Below are 24,426 nucleotides of genomic sequence, written 5' to 3'. Positions count from 1 at the left end.
TTTTCATACTCAAACATGTTGCTAAGTAGCAGCATGTTCCATTTCGCTTGCAGAATTTTCCTCATGGGTGCATCTGCAACTGGTAAAATAACAAACAAACAAAAAAAGCCTCACATATCTTGCATGTATAATGACATCAAACTCATGCCAGCTCAATAAATAAAAAACAAAACAAAGAAAAAAGATATTCCAATACAGTAGACTCCTGCTATTCGCAGGGATTACGTTCCTGAGATTCCAATATTCCAATTACGGGGATTACGTTCCTGAGATATTCCAATACAGTAAACTCCCGCTATTCGCGGGGATTACGTTCCTGAGAAATGCTGCGAATACCGAAAACACGAATACTGAGTTATTGCTCCCATAGTAATAAAGGTGTTCTGTTCCAAAGTATGAAATATAAGAAAAACTAGTCTAAAATTTTGTCTCTGTATGTATTATATGTACCTTCATAATATGACTATGTACATAGACAGTACATAGTGAAATGCAAGCATATGGCATCGAAATGAAAATAAGAAACAATTTAATATTAAATGTAATATTTATTAGAAATTTCAAACAAATCTTTCAAACCAGCGCCTTTGCTAGCTAAAAAACTTATCCTGCCAGTGCTATCACCAGTTTTGCTAAAGTGTTGATAAAGGAGTTTTGCCTTTTCACGAATGATGAGTGAACTTAACGGAATTTTATTTTGAGTTCAGTCTTCTATCCACAGATTTAAAGCTTTTTCCATTTTTTAAAAATTTAACATCACGAGTTACAGAGCAAATTTTTGAAGCAATTAGCGCGTTTTCACGGACACTACGGCGGATTTTTTCTTCCGATTTTTTGATTGATTGTACCGTTGACGCATTGATTTTATAATGTTCTACCACTTAGGAGACACTTTCACCATTAGAAATTTTGTCTAATAACTCAATTTTATTCGCTAATGTCATCACCTTCTTTGATATTTTCACATTTCCCTTGTTATTCGTAGCCATATTTTTGTACGTGTTAGAAAGAACTTGTCCACAATAAAGTCACTTTCTTCCGTTAACACACTCGAAAAAGTCTGTTTTACACTGCAAAACGGTACTTTTGTAAGCATATAAATTAAAAGCAAATGACGAAACCTTCCATGAAAAGCGCATAACACATACTGAACAAGGATTAGCGAGAAACATCCACGCTCGCGATTTTGTCACCCCTCTCCCCCCACCCACTGAGCGCTGTTTTGACCGGGAAAGATAATTTTAGCCACGCCCATGTTTTTTATGGCGAAAAATGTTCACGGTGCTTTAAAATTTACATTTTTTTAGGTTTCATTTTATATTAAATCGGCGACTGCGAATACGCGAAACTGCGAATACAGATACCGCGAATAGCGGGGGTTTACTGTATTTTGATGTTTGTCAATAGTAAGTCATTTATACAAATGAGTTATTTGTGATTATGTATTATTTTCTTTTTGTTTTTATTGGTTTTTGATTTTTTTTTAAAATTATTTTTAGGAGTATGTTAGACTTATCCATGAAATCCAAAGAATATCTTATATACACATTATGTACATTTATTTATTTTAGGAGTTATTGCAGTAGACGTTTGCGACGCATTAGGAAATCACTACATTTTGTTCAAGGAACGAAACACAGATTTCAGCCAAAAAAGGTTACAGAAGATTCTCTTACAGATGTGAGGTATGCTTATTGTTATTATATCAGATTGCAAAGAAAAGTGGTGTAATGACAAGAAGTTATTTTTTAAGTTTTACAGCTGTTAGTGAGTCATATCTTAAACATAATTGGATAATTTGTGATAATGTGAGCTTCTAATAATATTGCCTTTCCATTTCAGATCCTCCTAAATCTAGCCTTAATGTTGTATGTAGTAGAGCATTCAGTTATAAACTGTTAGGTCTCAGTATCACAATGTAACATTGTTTCAGTTATACAGGTAGTTATTAACTATCTGTATAACTGGAACGTTATGATTAGAATTGAAAAGATTCTATTATGTAATGTTGTATGTGTGTACAATTTATTTCTGTAACTTGATTAAAAACAGTAGATATAATTGTGGCTTACATTTGTGCATTAATTTTAATTACATTTAATGTAGGAATACATTAAGGAGGTTTGTAATTCAATTTTTTGTATACAAGTTTTTAACATGAAAATTTTATGTAATACAAAAGCTTGTATAGCATACAAGCAACAAATTAGTCATTTCACTGAGGCCACATAACTTACTGATGATTTAATATTTGGATCTCACTGAAGAGGTAACTAACCAGTGTTTTAGGAATTTCTTGCTCTCTCTTTATGAGTATTTGAAGTATTATTATTGAAATGAATTTTGTTGTAGCAGGATAACAAGGTTGTATAACAGTTTTGTATAGCTTGATAGACATTGACTGGCCACCTTGTTTAATGTATTTAAACTAGCTAGAATAATTATAATTTTGATTATAAAATAGTCTATTTACATATGTGCAAAAGCAATGAAATATATTTATTTTGCAACATCTGAATGACTTGAAATTACTGAACAAATTAACATAAACTTATTTACAAAATAATAGATTATAAAAGCAGCAGTTCAACAGTTCTTGAATCCTCTGTATTCAAGGACTGTTGCACTTGTGGAACAGAAACCCAAGAGTAACTTGTAGACTGTGAGGGAATTAAATTTTAGGATAAAGAAAAACTATTCAAGGACTGTTGCACTTATTGTATAGAAAACCAGGAGTAAATTGTAGACTGGGAGAGAATTGAAAAGCATTTTAAGATGAAAATGGCTTAGGGTGATAATACAAGCAAACATGAAATTTACCATGCAATGTAAACAGGTGGGCAGGAAAAGATAGTGTGCCCTAACAATGATTTAGTATTAGCTGTATGGTACAAGGAAGCCCTGGGCTTTCTGCACCAGCTTAAAAAGGAAAATATTGCCTATTTGACTCCTTTCTCACAGATTTATCTAGCTGAGCTTTGAATTTCCCAAGCTGTCAACCTTCAACCACCCGTAGGGGCAACTTATTCCAATAATTAACAACTCTTATCGGCTAAAAGAAAGCATCCTCTAATATCCATCTAGACTTCTTCCCCACTGTAATTTGACTTTATGTCCTCTATTTTTGGAATCATTAAATTATCCCAAAAATAGGGGACATAAATTCAACATAAATAGGGGACATAATAAATGATTCCAATAAATAAACAAGGGTGAAAATTTCACCCTTGTTCAAATATTGGATCTTTGCACATAGAGTGAAATGGATATCATTCATTCTTCCTCTATATAAGATGATGAGACTACACTTAAAATATAGTATTTGGGTTAGGAAGCTACATCCAATAAAAAGAAGTAGAACTTTTAGGGAGGGTTTAAAGAAGGAGAAACACTAATTATTTTCTTTAGGATGAATGGTTTAAATGGTGCAGCCTACAGAGCATGACAAGATTCTGTAGAGTGAACCCAATTGCAGTGTGTTAGGTACATGAAACAATGAGTGAGGGAGGTATTTTCATTGATAGGAGAGACAAGAATGGGTGTGGGGGCACAAATATAAAGTCTTAGGGAATAATGAATTTGCAATTGAATTTGTCAGAGAATGGGAGAATTCTTAAAGGCCTCTTCAATTTGGCTTAGTTGATCTCAGGCAGAGAGAGTAATGTTTTATCTGAGATAGTCTGGGTTTTTCAGCCTGCACTGATATAAAGTCTTAGGGAATAATAAAGGTTTTTGGCTGAATCTGAAAATTCATTAAGCCAAACTGAAGAGCCCTTTAAGAACAGTCCCTACAGTCAGAGACTAGAGGAATTCGTCTTAAAGAAGAAGAGTAAAGAAGTGAAGTAGCAAAGAAGAGGAAAGTGAAGAATTCATGAAAGCATTTTCAGTTTGACTTGGCAAATCTCAGGCAGAGGGAGTAATGTTTTATCTGAGATATTTTGGATTTTTCAGCTTGTGCACATGCTGCTCGGCCTGTGAATACACATTTATACAAACATTGTACACTCGTACAATATGGCCAAAGATGCTCTATAAAACTAATAATAATCAAGCTGAATCTAATGAAGTGTAACTTCAGGCTTGTAGACGATTGGAATAAGTTACTTCCCAAGATGGCATGGTGAAGGGTTTGATAAAGTTTAATGTGGAATTTGGGTGGTTACTTCTTAATAATAGAAAAGGTGTCAGTGGGAAAGATTTTTTAATTATTTTTTTTAATTTATGGAGATGCAGGAAAAGTCTGTTTTCTTGTGTTATTTAGCCATTCTAATATTAAAAGTGGCTTGAAATAAAACTTGGAGGTTTATTTCAATCCAGTTGCTATGGTTCATCCTGTGGTCTTTCACAGTAGAGGCACTTCATTCCTCACGTTTTCAATAGTGATTAAGTAAATTACAGATTCTTTGAATGGTTTGAATTTTGTTGTATACTGCTATACCAACATATTTTATTAAGTCTATATTTGTAGAAGAATAAGAAAATTTACCTCAATATGATACGTAGAATACGTATATGATACATATTCTTCTACAAATATTGATATCAACGTAGAACATATTGAGCAACATAGCTCTGTTATATACTATCACATTCTATCATTTATACTATCACATTTATTAAGTCTGGCATCCAGAATTTCATGCTTTGGCTACTGTAGTTTTTCCAGTTTTATGTGCTTACTGTCACATAGTCCTCTGTCACAGTATAATGACTTCAATTGTTTGGGTTCAAATCCCATTGGGGACTAGAAGAATTTGGAAAAGACTTCAACTAAGGTTGTAGTTAACTGATTAACTACAACCTTAGTTTTTTTTATGAAAATCCCAAACAGGAAAAAGGTATTAGAACTTATAATACTTAAGTACCGTGCATGGGTCAATGGTTGAGAAGATGAAAGAAGATACTTGTTGACATTAGACTTCAATTTCTGTAGATTATAATTTTCAGGAAATATGTGTGAAAGGAGGTTGTTCCAGGAAACGGAAGTTAAGGAAATAAATGAGGAGGAAGAAGAAAAGTTGATTCTCTGAGTTTCAAGCTGGACAGTAAAAGGATGCTGACTAGTTGCAGTGTGTGTGTGTGTGTGTGTTCAGACTGGTTTGGAAAAGAGAGAGAGATGGTGGTGGTGAAATTATAGAAGCCAGTTCAGAAGAACACTGCCCATGGAAGTATCTATAGAAAAGGCATGCAGCAGAAACAGAATGTCTATGAGATGAAGAGCAGAAAGACTTTGTAAGAGATGGGTCATTAATTAATCTGATTGCCTTGAACGGAATCTAGACGTTTGAGATAAGTTATGAGGGCATTGCCCTGGTTATGGGTACAATATTCCACGATGGGATGGATTTGAGATTTGTATGGTGTGAGTACCAGTTTGGAAAAAAAGTAAAGCTGAATACGAAAGAGTAAACCTAGTTTTTTAGAAGCAGAGCAAGCAATATTTGTGATGTGCTTATGCCAAGAGAAATTAGAAGTCAGGGTAATCCCTAATACAGATGTGATCTTATTTAGAAATCTGATTGTCATCTAAGATAAGTATAGCAGCAGAAGAATCCTTTTTGTAAGATATGAGACAATATCTTACAAAAAGATATAAGAATCCTTTTGGTAAGATATAAGACAGGACTGAGTTTTAGAAGGATTGAAATTAACTAAGTTACCTTTATCCTATTAGAGAGTTACTTGGAGATCAGCCTTTATGGAATTGGTACTGGAGATTTGAGAAGTTGAAGCCATTTGTGCAAGGCAGGGTTTCTGAAAATGGCAGGTGGAATGCAATGTGCTATCATCAGCCAAACTGTAGATAGAATTTCCAGTCAAATGGATGAAAGTCATTAATATAATAGAAGAGAAAAAGATTGGGAGACGGAACTGAACCTTGCAAAACACCATCATGCAGAATGCGCTGGTCCCAAAGGAACTAGTTATTGTTGGTGACTCTATTGTCAAGGAGACGGGGAATATATTTTGTAAAAAGGATAGGTGGAACAGGACCAGGGTATGTCTGCCAGGGGCAAAGGTTGATGACGTTGTAGAGCGGATATCATCTTTCAAGGGCACAAAAGGTGATATAGTTGTACACGTTGTCACTAATGATATTAAGAGTAGGAGACCGGCGGAATTACTCAACAAGTACAGGTCACTGTTGAAAAAAAGCCGTGAAATAGGGTTGAATTTGAAAGTGTCTGCAATTCTGCCCAGACACGATAGGAGGGGGTATATGATGAGAGCCTTGTCGATCAATTCGGCCCTGGAAAGATTGTGCAAGGCTCAAGGGGTAGAATTTTTTTCAGCCTGGACTGTACTTGTTAACAGGAGAGATTGCTTCTACAGGGATGGGATACACTTAAATAGAAAGGGTGCAAGAATATTTACTGATGCTATCGAGGCAGTGTTAGGTGGGTCGGAAAACTGCTAGTTTGGGGGGATACAAAGACTAATAGTTTAACAGTAACCGCAGGCAGAGGTGAAGGTGATTCTTGCACAACTTCTATTAGAATAAGAAGCGACCTGGAGCGAGGGGTGTTGGGGGTTTCAGGGACGGATGGCAGTCATCATGGAATAGTTGGGTATATGGGATGTGTTAGGGTAACAAGGAATAGGCATAGGAGCATGTATGCTTGCATGTATACCAATGCTAGAAGTATAGTAAATAAATTTGATGAATTTGAAGTGTTGGTCAAGACATCAAAGGCGGATATTGTTGGGATAGCAGAGACGTGGTGTCACAAAGATATAAGGAATGCAGAACTGGAATTTGGGGAGTACAATGTGTACAGAAAGGATAGACAGGACAGAAAGGGAGGGGGTGTTATGCTGTTAATTAAGAAAAACATAAAATCAAAGGAAGTGCACCCAGTTAATATAGATGAACAGTGCTCTGTTGAGTCGGTTTGGTGTGAGATAAGCACTGCGAAAGGAAAAATATGAGTAGGAGTGTGTTATAGGCCTAATGACTTGAATGAGTACAATGAACAATTGTACAGAGAAATAGAGTGGGCCAGTAAATCAGAATGTCTTATAATGGGGGATTTTAACTTCCCAGATATTGACTGGAACTTGTGGGTTGGTCACTCACACACTAGTCAGACTTTTGTGGAGTTATCGGATGATTGTTTTCTGCAGCAGCATGTTCGAGAGGCAACCAGAGAAAGTAACACTCTTGATCTGGTTATCAGCAGTGATCATTCGTGTATTAAGAATTTGCAGATAAAGGAACCACTAGGTGGCAGTGATCACAGTGTGCTGAAGTGGGATTTACTTAAAGAGGTAACTACCGTCAGGGGTAAAGGAAAGGGTTTTTGCTTCCGTAAAGGGGAGTACAGTGGTCTCAGACAGTTTTTAAATTCTGTACAGTGGGATCAACTGACGATGTTACAAACAGTAAATTCTAAGTGGGAAGCATTCAAAGAATTAATCGTGGAAGCGACTAGACTTTATATACCGATTAAGAAATATCGTTCAAGGTTTAGGCCTAAATGGTTATCAAATGAACTAATGAGACTCGTGACAGAGAAGAAAATGCATGGGATGCATATAAATTATCAGGTGACGCAGAAGCCTGTGGCAGATATAAGCTAGTCTGTAATCAGGTCACAAAGGAGGTTCGGCAGGCGAAGGCGGATTACGAGAAATCTTTGGCAAAAGATGCTAAGAAAAACAGCAAGGATTTCTTTACTTATATAAACTCTAAAAGGAAGGGGATGAATATGATTGGTTCACTTGACATCGATGGTTCGACTGTTGATGATCCTGCTCAGATAGCAAACAAACTGAATGAGTATTTTGCATCTACATTCACACGTGAGGAATTATTACAATTTGAAAATGGAAGAAGGTTATCAAATTGTAGCAGTGTGCTTAATGATTTTGTAATAACTAGGAGCAAAGTGGAGGAGAAATTGTTGAAGTTAAACATAAGAAAGGCACCTGGGGTGGATGGGATCTATCCAGTTATTTTAAAGGAGGCGGCAAAGCAACTAAGCAAACCCTTAGCCATAATTATGAGAGCATCCTTGGACTCAGGGGAGGTTCCCACGGACTGGAGATGTGCAAATGTGTCCCCAATTCACAAAGGTGGATCGAAGGGTGACACGAGTAATTACAGACCAGTTAGTTTAACTTCTGTTCCGGGTAAAATAATGGAGTCGCTGGTTAAAGATGCATTGCAGGATCATCAAGACAAGACTGCAGCAATAATTCAAACACAGCATGGGTTTGTTAAGGGAAAGTCTTGTCTGACAAATTTGATTGGTTATTATGATGTGGTCACAAAGGAACTGGATGCAAAAAATAATTTTGATATCATATACTTGGATTTCAGGAAAGCTTTTGACACTGTTGCGCATGGAAGACTACTGTACAAATTGGAGCAGAATGGTATTAAGGGTAAGTTGCTACAATGGATAAAAGGATGGTTAAGTGGGAGAAGACAGAGGGTGGTAATCAATGGGTGCTGCTCTTCGTGGACTAATGTTATTAGTGGAGTCCCACAGGGTTCGGTGTTGGGTCCACTGTTGTTTTGTGTATTTATCAATGATATTGATGAAGGTATATCAGGCTTAATGTCGAAGTTTGCAGATGACACAAAGGTTGGCAGGGTTGTTAATGACAGTAATGGCAGTGTGCTACTGCAACAGGATCTAGATAATTTGGGTAGATGGGCTAAGAAGTGGCAACTGAAGTTCAACCTTGACAAATGCAAAGTACTGCATATGGGTAGAAGTAACCCCAGAGAAACGTACCAACTGTGTGGTACTACACTTAAGGTGGTAGAAAATGAAAAAGACCTGGGAGTAATTGTGCAGTCAGATATGAAGTTTTCTGACAGTGCAGACAGGCTGCTAGGGCGGGTCATGGGGTTTTGTCAATGATATATAGGAATTTTGCTAGCAGGGAAAAGGAGGTGATTGTCCCTCTGTATAAGGCAATGGTTAGGCCACGCCTTGAGTACTGCGTACAGGTCTGGAGGCCTCATTTTAGGAAGGATGTAGATTTGCTTGAGCGTGTACAGAGAAGAGCAACACGATTGGTGAGGGGAATGAAGGGATTCTCTTACCAAGAGAGGCTTAAGTTCTGCAAATTGCAGTGGCTGGAGACTAGACACCTGCGCGGTGATCTGATTGAGGTCTATAAGGCCTTGAATGGGTTGAGCACGCTGAATTCTGATGGGATCCTTCCACTTGTTCAGATTACCAACCTACGGGAACATAAGTTCAAATTAAGAAAGGACAGATGTAGAATAGATGTGCGGAAATTTGACTTTAGCCAGCGGGTGGTTAATTGCTGGAACAAACTTCCATCTGTCGTTGTAGAAGTTGATAGGTTAAATAAATTTAAGGAGGAACTGGACAGGCATTTGGAGGGAATGGTGTGATTTTTTTTTTTTTTTTTGGCTGATGCTGCATAAGCTCCTACACTTGCTTTCTTGCATCATGTGCCACTACTACTACTACTACTACTACTACTGCTACTATTAGTAGAGAAGTTAGAAGACAGTTAGCCATTTACTATTACCCGCAGGAAGCAGGTAGGGAGGATACTGGATGGCCAAAACTACAGGAAACAGTTGGCAATTCATAAGATTGAAGCTTATTTAGAAGATGTTTATGTCAAACACAATCAAAAGTCTTTGAAATGTGAAGAGCAACTGCTTGAGTTTCACACTTTTCCATCGAATTTGTCCATAGATGGGTAACATAAGCCAATATATCACAGATTGACACTAACAGAATCCATACAGGCAATCATTGATCAGATGGAAGGTTTCTAGATAGTTGAGGAGTTGGCATTGATGAATTTCTGTATTACTTTAGAAAGTGTAGAAGTAAGTGCAGTGGGACAATAATTGGATGGGAGGAATTTTGTCATCCTTTTAAGGAACTGGCTGGATATGAGCAAATTTCCAAGCAGAAGGGAAGACATTGGTAGAATAAGAAATTGTAAAAAGGCGACACAGAATTGGAGTAACTGAGAAGCACAGGATTTGAGAACAAGTGGAAAAATACCATCACCATCAGGATCTGGTGCTTTCTTGGCATCAAGACTGTTCAAAATTCTTCTGACATCTTTTTGATGGAAGACCATAGAAAGCATTGAATGGAGTGTATGAGGGTAAAATCAATCAATTTACTAAGATCATCAGTACACAAGTTAGAAGAAAAGCAGGATGTTAGCAGGTCAGCTTTAGCTGAGGCGCCAATAGAACCATCTGATTTTGACAGAGGTGGGAATAGAGATAGGCAAAAGTTGTGGCCAACAGCTTTGGCAAGAGACTAGAATGCTTAACTACCATTTTGACAAGAAGCAAGTTTGGACTGATTAATAACTACTTTACAATTGTTGCAAGCATTGTAAGTGGCAAATGAACCTGGAGATTTGGATGCAAGCCAATTGCAATATGTAACATTCTTATCTTGAGCAGCCGTAGTGCATTTATTGGAAAACCGAGGTTTAGCTTAAGGATGACATTTTAAGGTGGAGTGTGGAGTAAAGGATTTCATCACTACAAGAATAATTTCACTGACATGATCTTGTGCAAACATTGACATCGGAAGATTTAAAACAGTAATCCAATCAAGGAAAGGAAGAATAGAAACCTCACTGTTATCCCATTTTACATTCTTGTAGTGCCAAAAGAACAAGAGGTTGAGTGGCCATGAGAAAAGGGCTCCATTGTAGAGGAGACCATTGCCAGTTTGTCACTTGACGTGTCCAGAGAACCACTCACCTTGACCGTGTACTTAAAAGGATTGTTTGTGAGAAAAAAAATCAAGAGTTGGCAGTGTGGTTAGGATTGTCAGGTGTTTTGATAGGTAAATGAATAATTTCTGTGAGGATTGTCTGGTATTCTGGTATATAAATGAACAATCCTTAGCATTTCAGCTAGTTGGGTCCGTTTGAGTAGAAAACAGAAGCTAGCTGTAATTGTGAATATTAAAATCACCATGGAAAATTACCTCACTTTAGAAATTTGAACTGGAGAAAGTCAGGTTTCAAAGTGAGGATAAAGACAACTGAGATGAGCAGTGGTGGAATCAACCAATTGGGATTCTGTCATTAAAGTACATAGGGCTTGGCAGACCATAAGTGGAAATGGACATCACTGAGACTGGAACTGAGATCACGTATATTTGTGAAACGAATGAGGACGTGTTTAGGAGGTTTAGGTTTTTTTGAGATAAGTTTTTTTTTTTTTTTTTTTTTTGTTTGACTGTTCATGATCTATTCAGTAGTAAGAAAAGGTGGGGAGAGGATATGTTGTATGAAGTAATAAAATTTTTAGATATGGCATACACACAGCAAGAATATACCCAGTTCCTCGACATAATGTGGGCTTAACAACGCCCCTCCACATACACACTACTCAGAATCTCTCCAGTCACTATCTGGCAGAATAGAGGCAGCGAATTTATACACTAGCTGATTCGGAAGCCTCCTAGAGAGTTATTAATAGGTTCGGTCTGATGGAGTGGACATCTAGTAACTGGCCTGCAAACACTGTTTTAGAGCTGTTCCCTCAAAGTGTAAGGAAAATTGGATCTCGCCATGAAGCCCATCACAACATCAAAAGATATCAATCAATCTGGAGACTAAATGTGGTTCCACCACTTCAAGCCCCGAATAAGCAAAGTTTTGGTTTTGCCCTGGTTGATGAGGGTCATCTACCACCTAGTTTTGCCTGATAACACAGAGGGATGGCATTGGTTCATCTGGTGTGGAAGCCACACTTCATCCCCTGGTTATATTGGTTTGCACCTCTGTCGTCATCTCCAGTATACTAGGTGCAGTATGTCAGGGTTTGCACATTGGGGTTGTATACCCATGATTACTAACAGTCCCAGACTCCCTGGTAGCAAGCCAAGCTTGTCATACCTGAGAGAATGTTTGTGACAGCCTCAAGAATTACTACAGAATAGGGAGTCTATAATAGTGGTTATATAAGCATACTTCATTTGATAAGCTGCTTTATAAAATTAATTTTTAATAAGAGATATCAATGAAGATTGTTATATGATTATTTTTATGAGTTCCTATTCTTTAAGTTAATTTCAATTAATTAGAATTAAAGTTTACTTGTATAATTTTAATGGTTACAGAAATAATTTTTTTTCAGCAGTGCTTTTTTTTGCCCTTGACATACTGCTATATACACTATTGTGCAACACTGGTTTTGCCCCTCTTCACTTGTTTGCAGAGATCTTGGTTTGAATCCCATCAGAGACTAGAGGAATTCTTCTAGGCCAATTTATTTGGGGCATATGGTTAGCAAGCCTCAGGCAGAGGAATTAACATTTTTTCCTGTGAGTTTTACTGGGTTTTTTCAGCTGATATGACATGCAAATTATTCCATGAACATGCACACTTGTATTGACATAATACATAGAATGCAGTATGGCCTTGGATCAAGGGTCTTCGGCCTGTTTTGGCTAGAGGGCCAAAACAGATAAAATGCTGAAGGTCACATGCTGTGTGGCTTCTCATGGGAAGGTGACTGTGGGTTATAAGAACAGTTTAGCACTAATTATGCACATTTTAAAATAAAACTTAATTTTTGTTATCATTGTTTGCAGTAATTTTTTTTTTACATTTAACTAATGATATTCTTATTATATGATTAGTACTGGGTATGGTGCATCAAGCATTATAAGAAAGTAAAATGGAATATTACTAAAAATGGATAATTTCATAAGTCAGTGCGAAACTCTATTTTATGATATGATAGTTTTAAACTGGAGGAATGTATTAACACTTAGGAGGGTACTTCTGTGACTTCAGGCAACACAATGTGAAAGAGTGGGCCTTATGCAGTCTGTGGGTTGGACCTCCCATGCTCGGTAGGTATTTGAGAAAAATATATTTAAAAAAGTCTTGTTTGTTTGTTTGTTTGTTATTTGGTTTTTAGGAGCATTAGCAACTAAGGCCATATTGCTCCGGGAATATGCGGTGGTCATTCCCTGACCTTTCCGCATCCTCCGTATTTGGTGGTGACGGGCTCGAACCCCGGTCTAATCAAGAAGCGTGTGCTACGCACTGCTGCTCCTTCCCACCTGGCTACAGAGGCGCCTGAAAAAGTCTTGTATGTGATTCAGTTTTAAAGTAGCCTATTGTTCACGCATTTCTGTTGGTACTTAGAAAAGGTGGTATCAGTCTGATTACAATGGCTAAAACATTTTAAGCAGAAATAACTTAACCTCACTGGCCAAGCAATGTTAGTGGCCAAAGTTACCTCTTGAACATCTCAACCAGTAGGATACCTGTTTATCCAACAGGCAGTAACTAGCCTATCAAGAGAACTTATACACAGATATACTTGAATTCTGTATTTCTTTGTCTTGAGAACTCTAGTTAGAAATTCTCCATTTAATTATTGTTCACAGTAGTGGCAGTATATAATTATGAACACTTCTTCCATTTCTTTTGACTACATGCTACTTGACTGCTCACTTAAGTATACTTGATATATTCGGCGCCTCCGTAGCCAGGTGGGAAGGAGCAGCAGTGCATAGCACACGCTTCTTGATTAGACTGGGGTTCGAGCCCGTCACCACCAAATACGGAGAATGCGGAAAGGTCAGGGAATGACCACCGCATATCCCTGAGCAATATGGCCTTAGTTGCTAATGCTCCTAAAAACCAAATAACAAACTAACAAACAAACAAACTTGATATATTATTTACCAGTCAGCAAAGTTTGCTAATGGATAGAGACCACCTGTTGTCCAATGAGAGATCAGTCTCAAAACAGCTGTTATCTCTGATGTTAAAATAAGCCCAAGTCTTGATGGTGGAAAGTCAGTTTCTGTAAGTGCAGAGATTAAAGTGTCCCGAGACAAAAATCAAATGTAGAAATGTGTGCAGTTATAAAATTATAAAATCCCTGCTTGTATAAGTTGCTTAGGTATAATACCACTTCATATTGAGATAGGAAAATACCTTTTATATACAAGGGTGGTTTGAGGTCACCTTTTTTTTTTTTTTTTATAGAAGGCATGTGCACCAGAACAACAGAACTTTCTGGCAGATGGGAATGCTGCTCTTATTCTCTGATGCATAGCTGTCCCTCCATGCCTGTGCAATGAAAGTAGTTCAAGATGGCATTAGAATCCCTGTCAGTCCAAGTATCAATCAACACCATATAAAACAGGAAGTTGAAATTCTCTGAGTTAAGTATGCCATAAAGGGAAGAGACCCTATCATGTTTGCCAGTGTGTACAATTGGCGCAAGAAGTTTTCCAAAGTATTTGAAGTTGTTTAATGTACCATATGCTCATGTGCAGCCATAGATGTGAACATTTGTTACATCAAGGATCTTTTTGATCTTTCTGATTTTGGAAAACAGATGAATTACAGTGTGTGTATTGAAAACAGACATATTACATTGAAAGTATGCATAAATTTTGAAAATTCGAGTTAGTTCCTTCGGTGAATAGTGACATTTGACAGGACATGGATATACTACTTCACTCTAGAATCAAAGAAGTCCAGTATTGAATGGTGCTACAAAGGATTCCCCACTACCCAAAAGAATTCAAGACAGCAGTCTGATAAGATTCATGGGAAGTCCATGATACAGTAGTAAACACAAGAAAAGACTTAGAAAATTCTCAAGAGGAATCACAACAGTGTATGTTCATATATAGCAAATTTGGCAGCCTTGGGCTTGGACTTTTAACTATTCTCTGTAATGTTCAGATTTTTATTACTTGTTTGGGCCAATGAAGGATTACATTGGCCAGAAATTCAAAAACAGATGATGAATTTAAGCACAATGTGTTGAATTGGTTATGTAATCAGTGAACTACTTTCTATCCTGCTGGCATCAGTGCCTTCTGTAATGATAGCAAAAATATGTAAATGTCAAGGGATAATATATATCTTTTGAAAGAGTATTAAGCTTGGTGATTCTGGTATTTTTTATTTTTTTGTAGAAAAAAAAAAAGGAAATGCCAATCTAGGTCAACTCTAAACCACCTTCATATATGCATGTAGCTATTACATGTGTTTGTAATTCCATAATGTATTTTGATGTATACTTGATCCTATCATTTTGATAGAACTTATTCAAGATCTTAATAATTGTTCTCATGAAATCTTTGTATGATACCATAACTTTGTAATTTAAATTAGTATGTTTTCAAAAGATATTTTAATACAATTTTAGGAAATTAAATCCATTTTAGATAGGCGACAGGATTGCTTTTACGTATACTATTTGTTTGTGCTTGTTATTCTATAAAACTTTTGTATTTTTCTTATTTTTTTTTAAATGTTTCAAAAATAGAAATACTTTATCATTTTACATTGCATTATATTAATCAAAATGTTACATTTTTATTCCTGCTCAATAGATATCTATACATTCCATTAATAACAGCTGAGAGGGCTTGGGGTTATGCAATGCAACTTAAGCAAGAATCTAATACTGAACTAAGGAAGCGTTTTCACTTGATTAGTCGTTTGAGGAAGGCCTCAAAGCATGCAGATCATTTGGAGAAATTATGTGAAAGTGTCAAATGTGATGCTAGAACCAAGCTTGAAGCTCAGGTATTATTTCCAATGCCTAAATATGTATATTTATGGGATTCAAGGAGATTTTTTTAGAAATCTGAATGATGTTCACAAACAGTAAATAGTAATTCATAGATGAAGTTCATAAATACATATTTATGTTATGTTGCTGATTCGTATTTATTTCTTAAAATTATGTTGTCACAAGCTTTTGAGACTGAATACTAGAGGTGTTCGTAATCTGTTATGAATATGTTGAAATTGGAAAGACATTGTATAATTTCAGAATAAGGCATGTTTGCACATCTTAATATAAATGAAATTAGGAAGAATATTTGGCTGCAAAGTTCAAGTGGTTTCAGCCTTTGTAGCCTTCTGGGCAATATGTAAGCGGGTGCCTCCATAGCCAGGTGGGAAGGAGCAACAGTGTGTAGCACACGCTTCTTGATTAGATCGGGGTTCGAGCCGTGACCACCAAATACGGAGGATGCGGAAAGATCAGGGAATGACCACCGCATATCCCCGGAGCAATATGGCCTTAGTTGCTAATGCTCCTAAAACCCAAACAACAACAACAGCAATATGTAAGCACTGTGCTATTTGTCCAAAATGTGATTGTACAGGCCATGGTAGATTCACTGAACAGAAAACAGTTGTGCTATGCACACTATTACCTTGGTGTTTTACACATATTACCTTGGTGTTTTTTATGGCAAAACATAACAGCAGTTCCCACCATGGCATGCTACTAAGAAGTGAACTGGTTTGTCCTGAAAAATAAATAGTATCTGTTGAAGGTTAGAAGACAAGTCTTAATGAGTGAACTTATAAGTGGCTTGTGTGGCATTGCTTCAAATATCATGTACCAAATATTATGACACTTTTGATAGCATTTGAGTCTGATAATTTCGTTACCATTGCAGATTTAAAATTTCCTCCTCCAACATGTTGAAAGCAGTCCAACAAATTGCAGCATTGACTACATAATACAGTATTGAATAATGTATTTGTTTTAAAAGCTGTTGAACTTGCACCTGTTTATATATAATTTTATGATGATCTTGAACATGAAAATTTCTTGAAATACCATTAATATAGTAATATAATTCAAGAAAATTCTGAGGAGATTCACAATAAAAAGTTGGTAATGGCTTCTTTTTCACTTTTCTGCTTCTACAGACTTTACCATTGTATGAATTTCCTTCTAATTTATTAGAATGTACTATAAGCCCATTATTATACAGCATAAATAAGGGCATGCATGAATTTGCTGATTAAATGATCATTACTCTTCTAGGTGCCTACACTATACAAGGAATGCTCATCCAAGTAGTAATTACCTAAGTGCCTATACCATTCAATGAAATGCTCTAAGATGAAGTTAAATTTCTTAGTCACGTTACTGAATACACCATACACTATTTCCTCTGGATTAATTTTAAAATACTTTTTTTTTATTCTTTATTACTAAAAACTTATCACCAATTGTGCTTTTATATCATAAATTTTTCAAAAGCCAAACTTGTACTTTCCTTCATAAGATCATTACAATTTTCGCCTTTTTATATATACAGTAAACCCCCGCTATTCATGGGGGTTACGTTCCTGAAAAATGTTGCGAATACTGAAAACGCGAATACTGAGTTATGGCTCCCATAGTAATAAAGGGGTTCCGTTCCAAAGTATGAAATATATAAGAAAAACTAGTCTAAAATTTTGTCTATGTATGTATTATATGTACCTTCATAATATGACTATGTACATAGACAGTACATAGTGAAATGCAAGCATATGGCATCGAAATGAAAATAAGAAACAATTTAATATTAAATGTAATATTTATTAGAAATTTCAAACAAATCTTTCAAACCAGCGTCTTTGCTAGCTAAAAAACTTATCCAGCCAGTGCTATCACCAGTTTTGCTAAAGTGTTGATAAAGGAGTTTTACCTTTTCACAAATGATGAGTGAACTTAAGGGAATTTTATTTTGAGTTCGGTCTTCTATCCATAGATTTAAAGGGTTTCCATATTTTCTAATCTAACATCACGAGTTACAGAGCAAATTTTTGAAGCAATTAGCGCATTTTCACGGACACTACAGCGGAATTTTTCTTCCGATTTTTTGATTGACCGTACCGTTGACTCATTGATTTTATAATGTTTTGCCACTGAGACACTTTCACCATTAGAAATTTTGTCTAATAACTCAATTTTATTCGCTAATGTCATCACCTTCTTTCATATTTTCACATTTCTCTTGTTATTCGTAGCCATATTTTTGTACGGGTTAGAAAGAACTTGTCCACAATAAAGTCACTTTCTTCCATTAACACACTCGAAAAAGTCTGTTTTACACTGCAAAACGATAGATTTATCACTTTTGTAAGCATATCAATTTATAAGCATATAAATTAAAAGCAAACGACGAAAACTTCCACAACAAGCGCATAACACATACTGAACAAGGATTAGCGAGAAACATCCACGCTCGCAATTTTGTCACCCCTCTTCCCCAACCCACTGAGCGCTGTTTTGACCGAGAAAGATAATTTTAGCCATGCCCATGTTTTTTTATGGCGGAAAATATTCAAGGCGCTTAAAAATTCACATTTTTTTGGGTTTCATTTTATATTAAATCAGCGACCGCGAATATGCAAAATCGCGAATATAGATACCGCGAATAGCGGGGGTTTACTGTAGTCTTCTGCATGTAACCATTAGTTTATAATTATAAGTTTAAAATATAAATATAATTTTATTTATAATTTAATGCATTTTGTAATGTTTAATATCTTAATTAACATTCTCTTTTCTATTGTAATGTTAAGTCAAGTAGCTGTATTTTTATTTTTTTTTTAATATGTGATTTTTGAAATGTGTTAGTTGCATTAGCTTTCCAGATGGATGCTGGATTTTTACTGTATTTATGTAAGGAAATATGAACTTTTGCATTTTTTTGAGAAAACAAGGCTGTGCCTGTCCTAATTGCTTCCTATCACCAAAACAAGATGTTTAGTATGAACCATTGAGCAATTCATCTTCTGTTCAGCAGATTGACCTTGTGGTTGCTGTTAAAGAATGCATGACTAGAGACATTCTACAGTTATTCTGAGCTGACATTAGATATCTTCAAAGGGTTTGGTTGAGCTTTGATCCAAATAGGCAATTTTCAGAGAAGTATTTTTATTTCCTGTACAATTCCTGATTGTACGGATGACAAAAAGATATTGACAGGCCTGTATAAAAAAATTATCAAATAAGGAAATTGGCTTGTCCATCTGTATTACATAGGATTAGTAAAGTACAGTATTCTTGGCATTGATGCTCAGTTAATGTTGATGGCACAATGATATAACACATTCCATATTTGATTCCTTTGTCCAGTATACATTAAAGGAGGTGGAAAAGGAACTAAGCAAATCCTTAACCATAATTATGAGAGTATCCTTGGAATCTGGGGAAGTCCCCACAGACTGGAGATGTGTAAATGTATTCCCAATTCACAAAGAGGGATCTAAGGGTGACACGAGTAATTTCAGACCAGTTAATTTAACTTCTGTTCTGGGTAAAATAATGGCGTCACTGGTTAAAGATGCATTCCAGGATCATCTAGACAAGATTGCAGCAATAATTCAGACACAGCATGGGTTTGTTAAGGGAAAGTCTTGTCTGACAAATTTGATCGGACCTACGATGTGGTTACAAAGGAACTGGATGCAAAAAATAATTTTGATATCACATACTTGGATTTCAAGAAAGCTTTTGACACTGTTGCGCATAGAAGATTACTGTACAAATTGGAGCAGTATGGTGCCGACCGGGCTAGCCGGGTGGGTAAAGTACCTGCCTAGCAACCCAAAGGTCGCGGGTTCGAATCCCGCCTCGGGCTTGGATCACAGTACTGCAAAAACCTTGGGAGGTGCATTATGGCCACAGATGCAAGCCAATGTGCCAGCAATTACCAAAAAAAAAAAAAAAAAAAAAGCAGTATGGTGTTAAGAGTAAGTTGCTACAATGGATAAAAGGGTGGTTGAGTGGGAGAAGACAGAGAGTGGTAATCAATGGACCCTGCTATTTGTGGACTAATGTTATTAGTGGAATCCCACAGGGTTCGGTGTTGGGTCTACTGTTGTTTTGTATATTTATCAATGATATTGATGAAGGTATATTAGGCTTAGTGTCGAAGTTTGCAGTGATACAAAGGTTGGCAGGGTTGTTAATGACAGTAATGGCAGTGTGATACTGCAACAGGATCTAGAAAATTTGGGTAGATGAGTTGAGAAGTGGCAACTGAAGTTTAACATTGACATTTAACATAAATGCAAAGTACTGCATATGGGTAGAAGTAACCCCAGAGAAACATACCAACTGTGTAGTACTATACTTAGGGTCATAGCAAATGAAAAAGAACTGGGAGTGATTGTGCAGTCAGATATGAAGTTTTCTGAGCAATGAAGACAGAGCAGGTCATGGGGTATTGTCACGAATTTTGCTAGCAGGGAAAAGGAGGTGATTATCCCTCTGTATAAGGCAATGGTCAAGCCATGCCTTGAGTACTGCGTACAGGTCTGGAGGCCTCATTTTAGGAAGGATGTAGATTTGCTTGAGCGTGTACAGAGAAGGGCAACAAGATTGGTGAGGAGAATGAAGGGGTCCTCTTACCAAGAAAGGCTTAAGTTCTGCAAATTGCAGCGTCTGGAGACTAGGCACCTGCAAGGTGATCTGATTGAGGTGTATAAGGCCTTGAATGGGTTGAGCATGCTGAATTCTGATGGGATTCTTCTGCTTGCTCAGATTACGAACCTGAGGAGGCATAAATTCAAATTAAGGAAAGACAGTTGTAGAATAGATGTGCGGAAATTTGCCTTTAACCTGCTGATGGTTAATTGCTGAGACAAACTTCTATCTGTCATTGTGGAAGTTGATAGTTTAAATAAATTCAAGGAGGAACTGGACAAACTTTTAGAGGGAATCCTTTTCAACCATCCTTTTATGCATTGTAGCAACTTGCTCTTAATGCCATAGTGCTCCAATTTGTACTAGTCTTCCATGTGCAACAGTTATCAAAAGCTTTCCTGAAATCAAAGTGTATGATATGAAAATTATTTTTTGCAACCAATTCCTTTGAAACCATAGATAACTAGGCATAGATCAATATGATAATATTGATCTATGCCTAGTGTAGTGCCAGTGTGATAGATTTATACTGCATTTCACATTTACTTGGGGGTGGAGGAGGAGGAGAGTTGAAATGTTCCATGAATGATCACACTTAAGAACAGTATCCAATCAAATTTTTCAGACAAGACTTTCCCTAAACAAACCCATGCTGTGTCTAAATTATTACTGCAGTCTTGTCTAGTTGATCCTGGTATTTCTCTATGATTCGAAAATTTGGTGCTGAATGCACTCCCTCACGTGCAGGTGGCAGTGAACATATTAAACAGATAAGAGTCATGTACATCTAATATTGCCTATTGCCACAGAGGTTAAGCATTTCTTGCTTGGCCACCTTTCTTATACTAAGTATAGTGGTTTTTACACCACTTCCATGGGGTTACTAGCAGTCCCACCAGCATGAAGGTGCAAACAGAGGATTTTGTTGCAACAACTGGGCTTTGCAAATTTGATGCACTTCACTTGAAAGTGACACTTGAATATCAGCTAATAAATATTTTAAATTCTCCCAGTGGTGGTATTAACCATCATTACTGAGAAAAAAATCTGCAGAAAATTCCAGGGACAAGCAGTTTCATTGTATGGCTATGGAAGTGTTTGATCACTTCCACAGTCACACTTGCTACTACAAGAAACTGAGAAATCAGGCACTTTATAATCCAGAATTATTTAAAATCGATGCATTTTACAAAAAAAAAAAATAAATAAATAAAAAAAATCATTTTACAATCTGGAAATATTAAGATAACAATCCAGCACTTCACATCTGTGATCGAATTTGACTTTTTAGAATCCATGTGAAAAAGGTCGACAGTTCTCTTTCTTTTAGTGAAATTGCTTGTTCGCTAAACTTCATAACTTAGTGCAAGCTGCTCTTACAAATGATCATACTTGCTAGTGTGAGCCAATGACCAGTTTGACATCATTTTAGGACAGCTGAGAGCAAAGAAAGATAGAAAATGCCCAGTGTAAGTACAGCCGAAAAAATATATGCTTCATTAAATCTGTGGTTAATTCCATAAGCATCTGTGTTATCCGAGCTAGCTCAGATAACACAGATGCTTATGGAATTAACTGTGTTATCCGAGCTAGCGCGGATAACACAGAACCTTGGAAAATCGGGACTCAGATATTCGGGACTCTACTGTATTGGTAAACCTTTTATTTTTAAAGTTCTGTAGTGTTTGCTGACGTGGCATATGACAATATTGATCTATGCCTAGTGCAGTGCCAGTGTGATAGATTTATACTGCATTTCACATTTACTTGGGGGTGGAGGAGGAGAGTTGAAATGTTCCATGAATGATCACACTTAAGAACTATAAGAGGAGTATAGTGAGACTGCTAGCATGTCGTGGGGTAGTGTTAAGGGTATAGTGAGACCTAGCATGTTGTGGGGTAGTGTTAAGGGTATTGATTAGTATTATAGAAGTTGCCATTAAAAATAGTTTTCTACTTATAATCTGTGAAGTACATTTCACCATGGCAGATGCAAATGTTATTTATGCTTTAAAACAGATTAGCTATTGAATCTTGTGTGAAGTTTGGAAAAAGTAGCCAGGAGCTGCTTGAGCTTATCTGGAAAGTTGCTATTTTGTTGTTTGTAGTAGTTATTAGTTTTAATTTTTTTCGTAAGATTTTTGTAGGTCTTGATAATTAATGCTTAATAAAAAATGAACAAATGGCACCATAATATATTTTATCAATTTTTGTTGCTTCCAGTTAAATGCAAAAGCTATATGTGCAGTGGCCCCTGCTTACAAAAAGGTCACCTATCCTTTACTAAGGCATATAGTTTTTTGTGTGGGAGCATTTCCTATAAACCTTAAAAATATCTTTATCATCATCCTTCTGAACAATTCAAACATGTTCAATTGAGTAGTCTGTTAAGGACATGAGGTGGCTACATGTTATCATTATATCTCATGATATATTGTTATAGTTTAATGCACATATTCTGATAATAAAAATTATGCATGAATATATTTTAAAATAATGGTTTTATAAATATTGAAGTTAAAATATTGTGCCTTTTTGAATAACTGAAATATATTTTTTTTAAATAAGGCATATGCTGCATGGATTAGGGGTTCCCTCTTTTTTGAGCTACAAGAGTGGCAGCCTGCAATGGAATGCTTCAGGAAGGCTCAGTGAGTTCATTAATTTAACTAAGAGCTTAAAACCAAAGAACATGTTATGAGGGTGGTTTGTATGAAAACCACAAGCTATATAAGTTTTTGATCACACAGTAGGCAAAACAATTTCAGTCTTTATGTAGTTCATGTATGACTCCTACTGGTCTTGAGCCATTCACATACCATTGTCTTGACTTTGTCTCATGAATTGTGCCATCAGAGTTCCTCTTTCAGTCCAGAAAATGAAAATTACTTCTTGGTCTGGAGGATATGATGTAACACTTTAAGCTACATCTACTGTATGTCTAGCTTGTTGGAATAGTATTATCATGCTATAAGCCCACACATCTGGAGAACAAACTTCAACATTTGTTTTGAATTGCTGGTTTCAGTTGATTTACAACTAAATATCAGAATATTGTACTCATAATGTGTTGCAGAATATTTACTTGAATGCAGATTTCTTCACTCAAATTGAGTTGGTATAGCAACTCAATTCCTACATACCAACTATAGCCCTACTCTGCTTCTAAACCTCTGTGGTAGGAATAATGCATTCAGGATTCATCACCAGTCATTGCATGTTCTTAAGATTTCTTCACTTCTTGGGTATTAAATACCAAGGAACCCATCAAGTGCATAGCTCCATTAAGTGCAACTGTTCTTGAATAGTTATAGCAGAACTGACATTATTTTTGCCACCTCTTTATTGGTGAGTTTACCACATAAGCTATTCCATTGCTGCAGTATTTTCTGGTATCACAGTGTAATTTGAATGCATGACTCTGGAACACTTGTCAGTTCAGGAATTCTTAAAGGCCTCTTTGGTTTTGGCAGTGGTTAGCTAAACTTGGGCAGGATAGTTGGGTTCTCTCTCTCTCTCTCTCTCTCTGAGGAAAACCTAACTCTCTAACATGCAAATCAGCTGTGAACATGCACGCTCACTTTAACAGACATAGTACATAGTGCATCACATGAACTAGCACATTCTGACTGAAGTAATTAGTTTGCCAGAAAAATCTAAATACAGTCAGTCCTCGTATAGCACGATAGTTGTGTTCCTAGAAACCCTCATGCAATGCAAAATCATGCAATATAAACAACAGGCCCTATGGGAAAAATAGGGTTAGGTGCTGACCACCCAAGATTGAACACACATTTGTAACCGAAACATTACCAAAAACAATAAATTATTGTAATAAAATATTGCTAATGCTTTTGCTTCTATTTTAAGAAAAATTTGATTTTTGTTTGATTTTCTATCCAAACAGATGACAGCCGTTCCATCTATTCCAATTCTTTGTGTCTTAATCTAATGGATTTTAATTACACTTTGAGTTGTTCCTGCTATGAAAGTTGTTTTTATTTTCTCTGCATTCTTTGTAATTCTCGGCATTGCCCCATTTAGGCTTGTAGCAGGTGCAATATCATATGGTCTTTCATTTCGCTCAAAATGTTTCACAATTTCATATTTTTTCTCTATCGACAGAGGCGGACTGGCCATAAGTCTTACCGGGGGGAACCCCAGTGGGCTGGAGGCCAGTGTGATTTTGGCCATAAATGCTAGTATGGGGCCACTATAAATTTTCCCGGGTAAGAATT

The 24,426-nt window shown here is 36.4% G+C and overlaps 1 protein-coding gene across 1 annotated transcript in view; it reads left to right on the top strand.

Annotated features, from left to right (window-relative positions):
- The window catches only part of Srp68 (signal recognition particle 68), a 94,244-nt gene that overhangs the window by 12,389 nt on the left and 57,429 nt on the right, over positions 1–24,426 (top strand). Inside the window, exons 3-5 of the mRNA XM_090375058.1 lie at positions 1,572–1,685; positions 15,351–15,546; positions 22,757–22,839. Coding sequence (XP_090231184.1) covers positions 1,572–1,685; positions 15,351–15,546; positions 22,757–22,839 — 393 coding nt within the window. The remainder of the gene's footprint in view (positions 1–1,571; positions 1,686–15,350; positions 15,547–22,756; positions 22,840–24,426) is intronic.

Source organism: Mastigoproctus giganteus, chromosome 6 (genome assembly GCF_048544385.1).
Source record: "Mastigoproctus giganteus isolate SK-2022 chromosome 6, ASM4854438v1, whole genome shotgun sequence".
NCBI classification, from domain to species: Eukaryota; Metazoa; Arthropoda; class Arachnida; order Uropygi; family Thelyphonidae; genus Mastigoproctus; species Mastigoproctus giganteus.
This window is presented reverse-complemented; position numbering and strand designations above follow the sequence as displayed.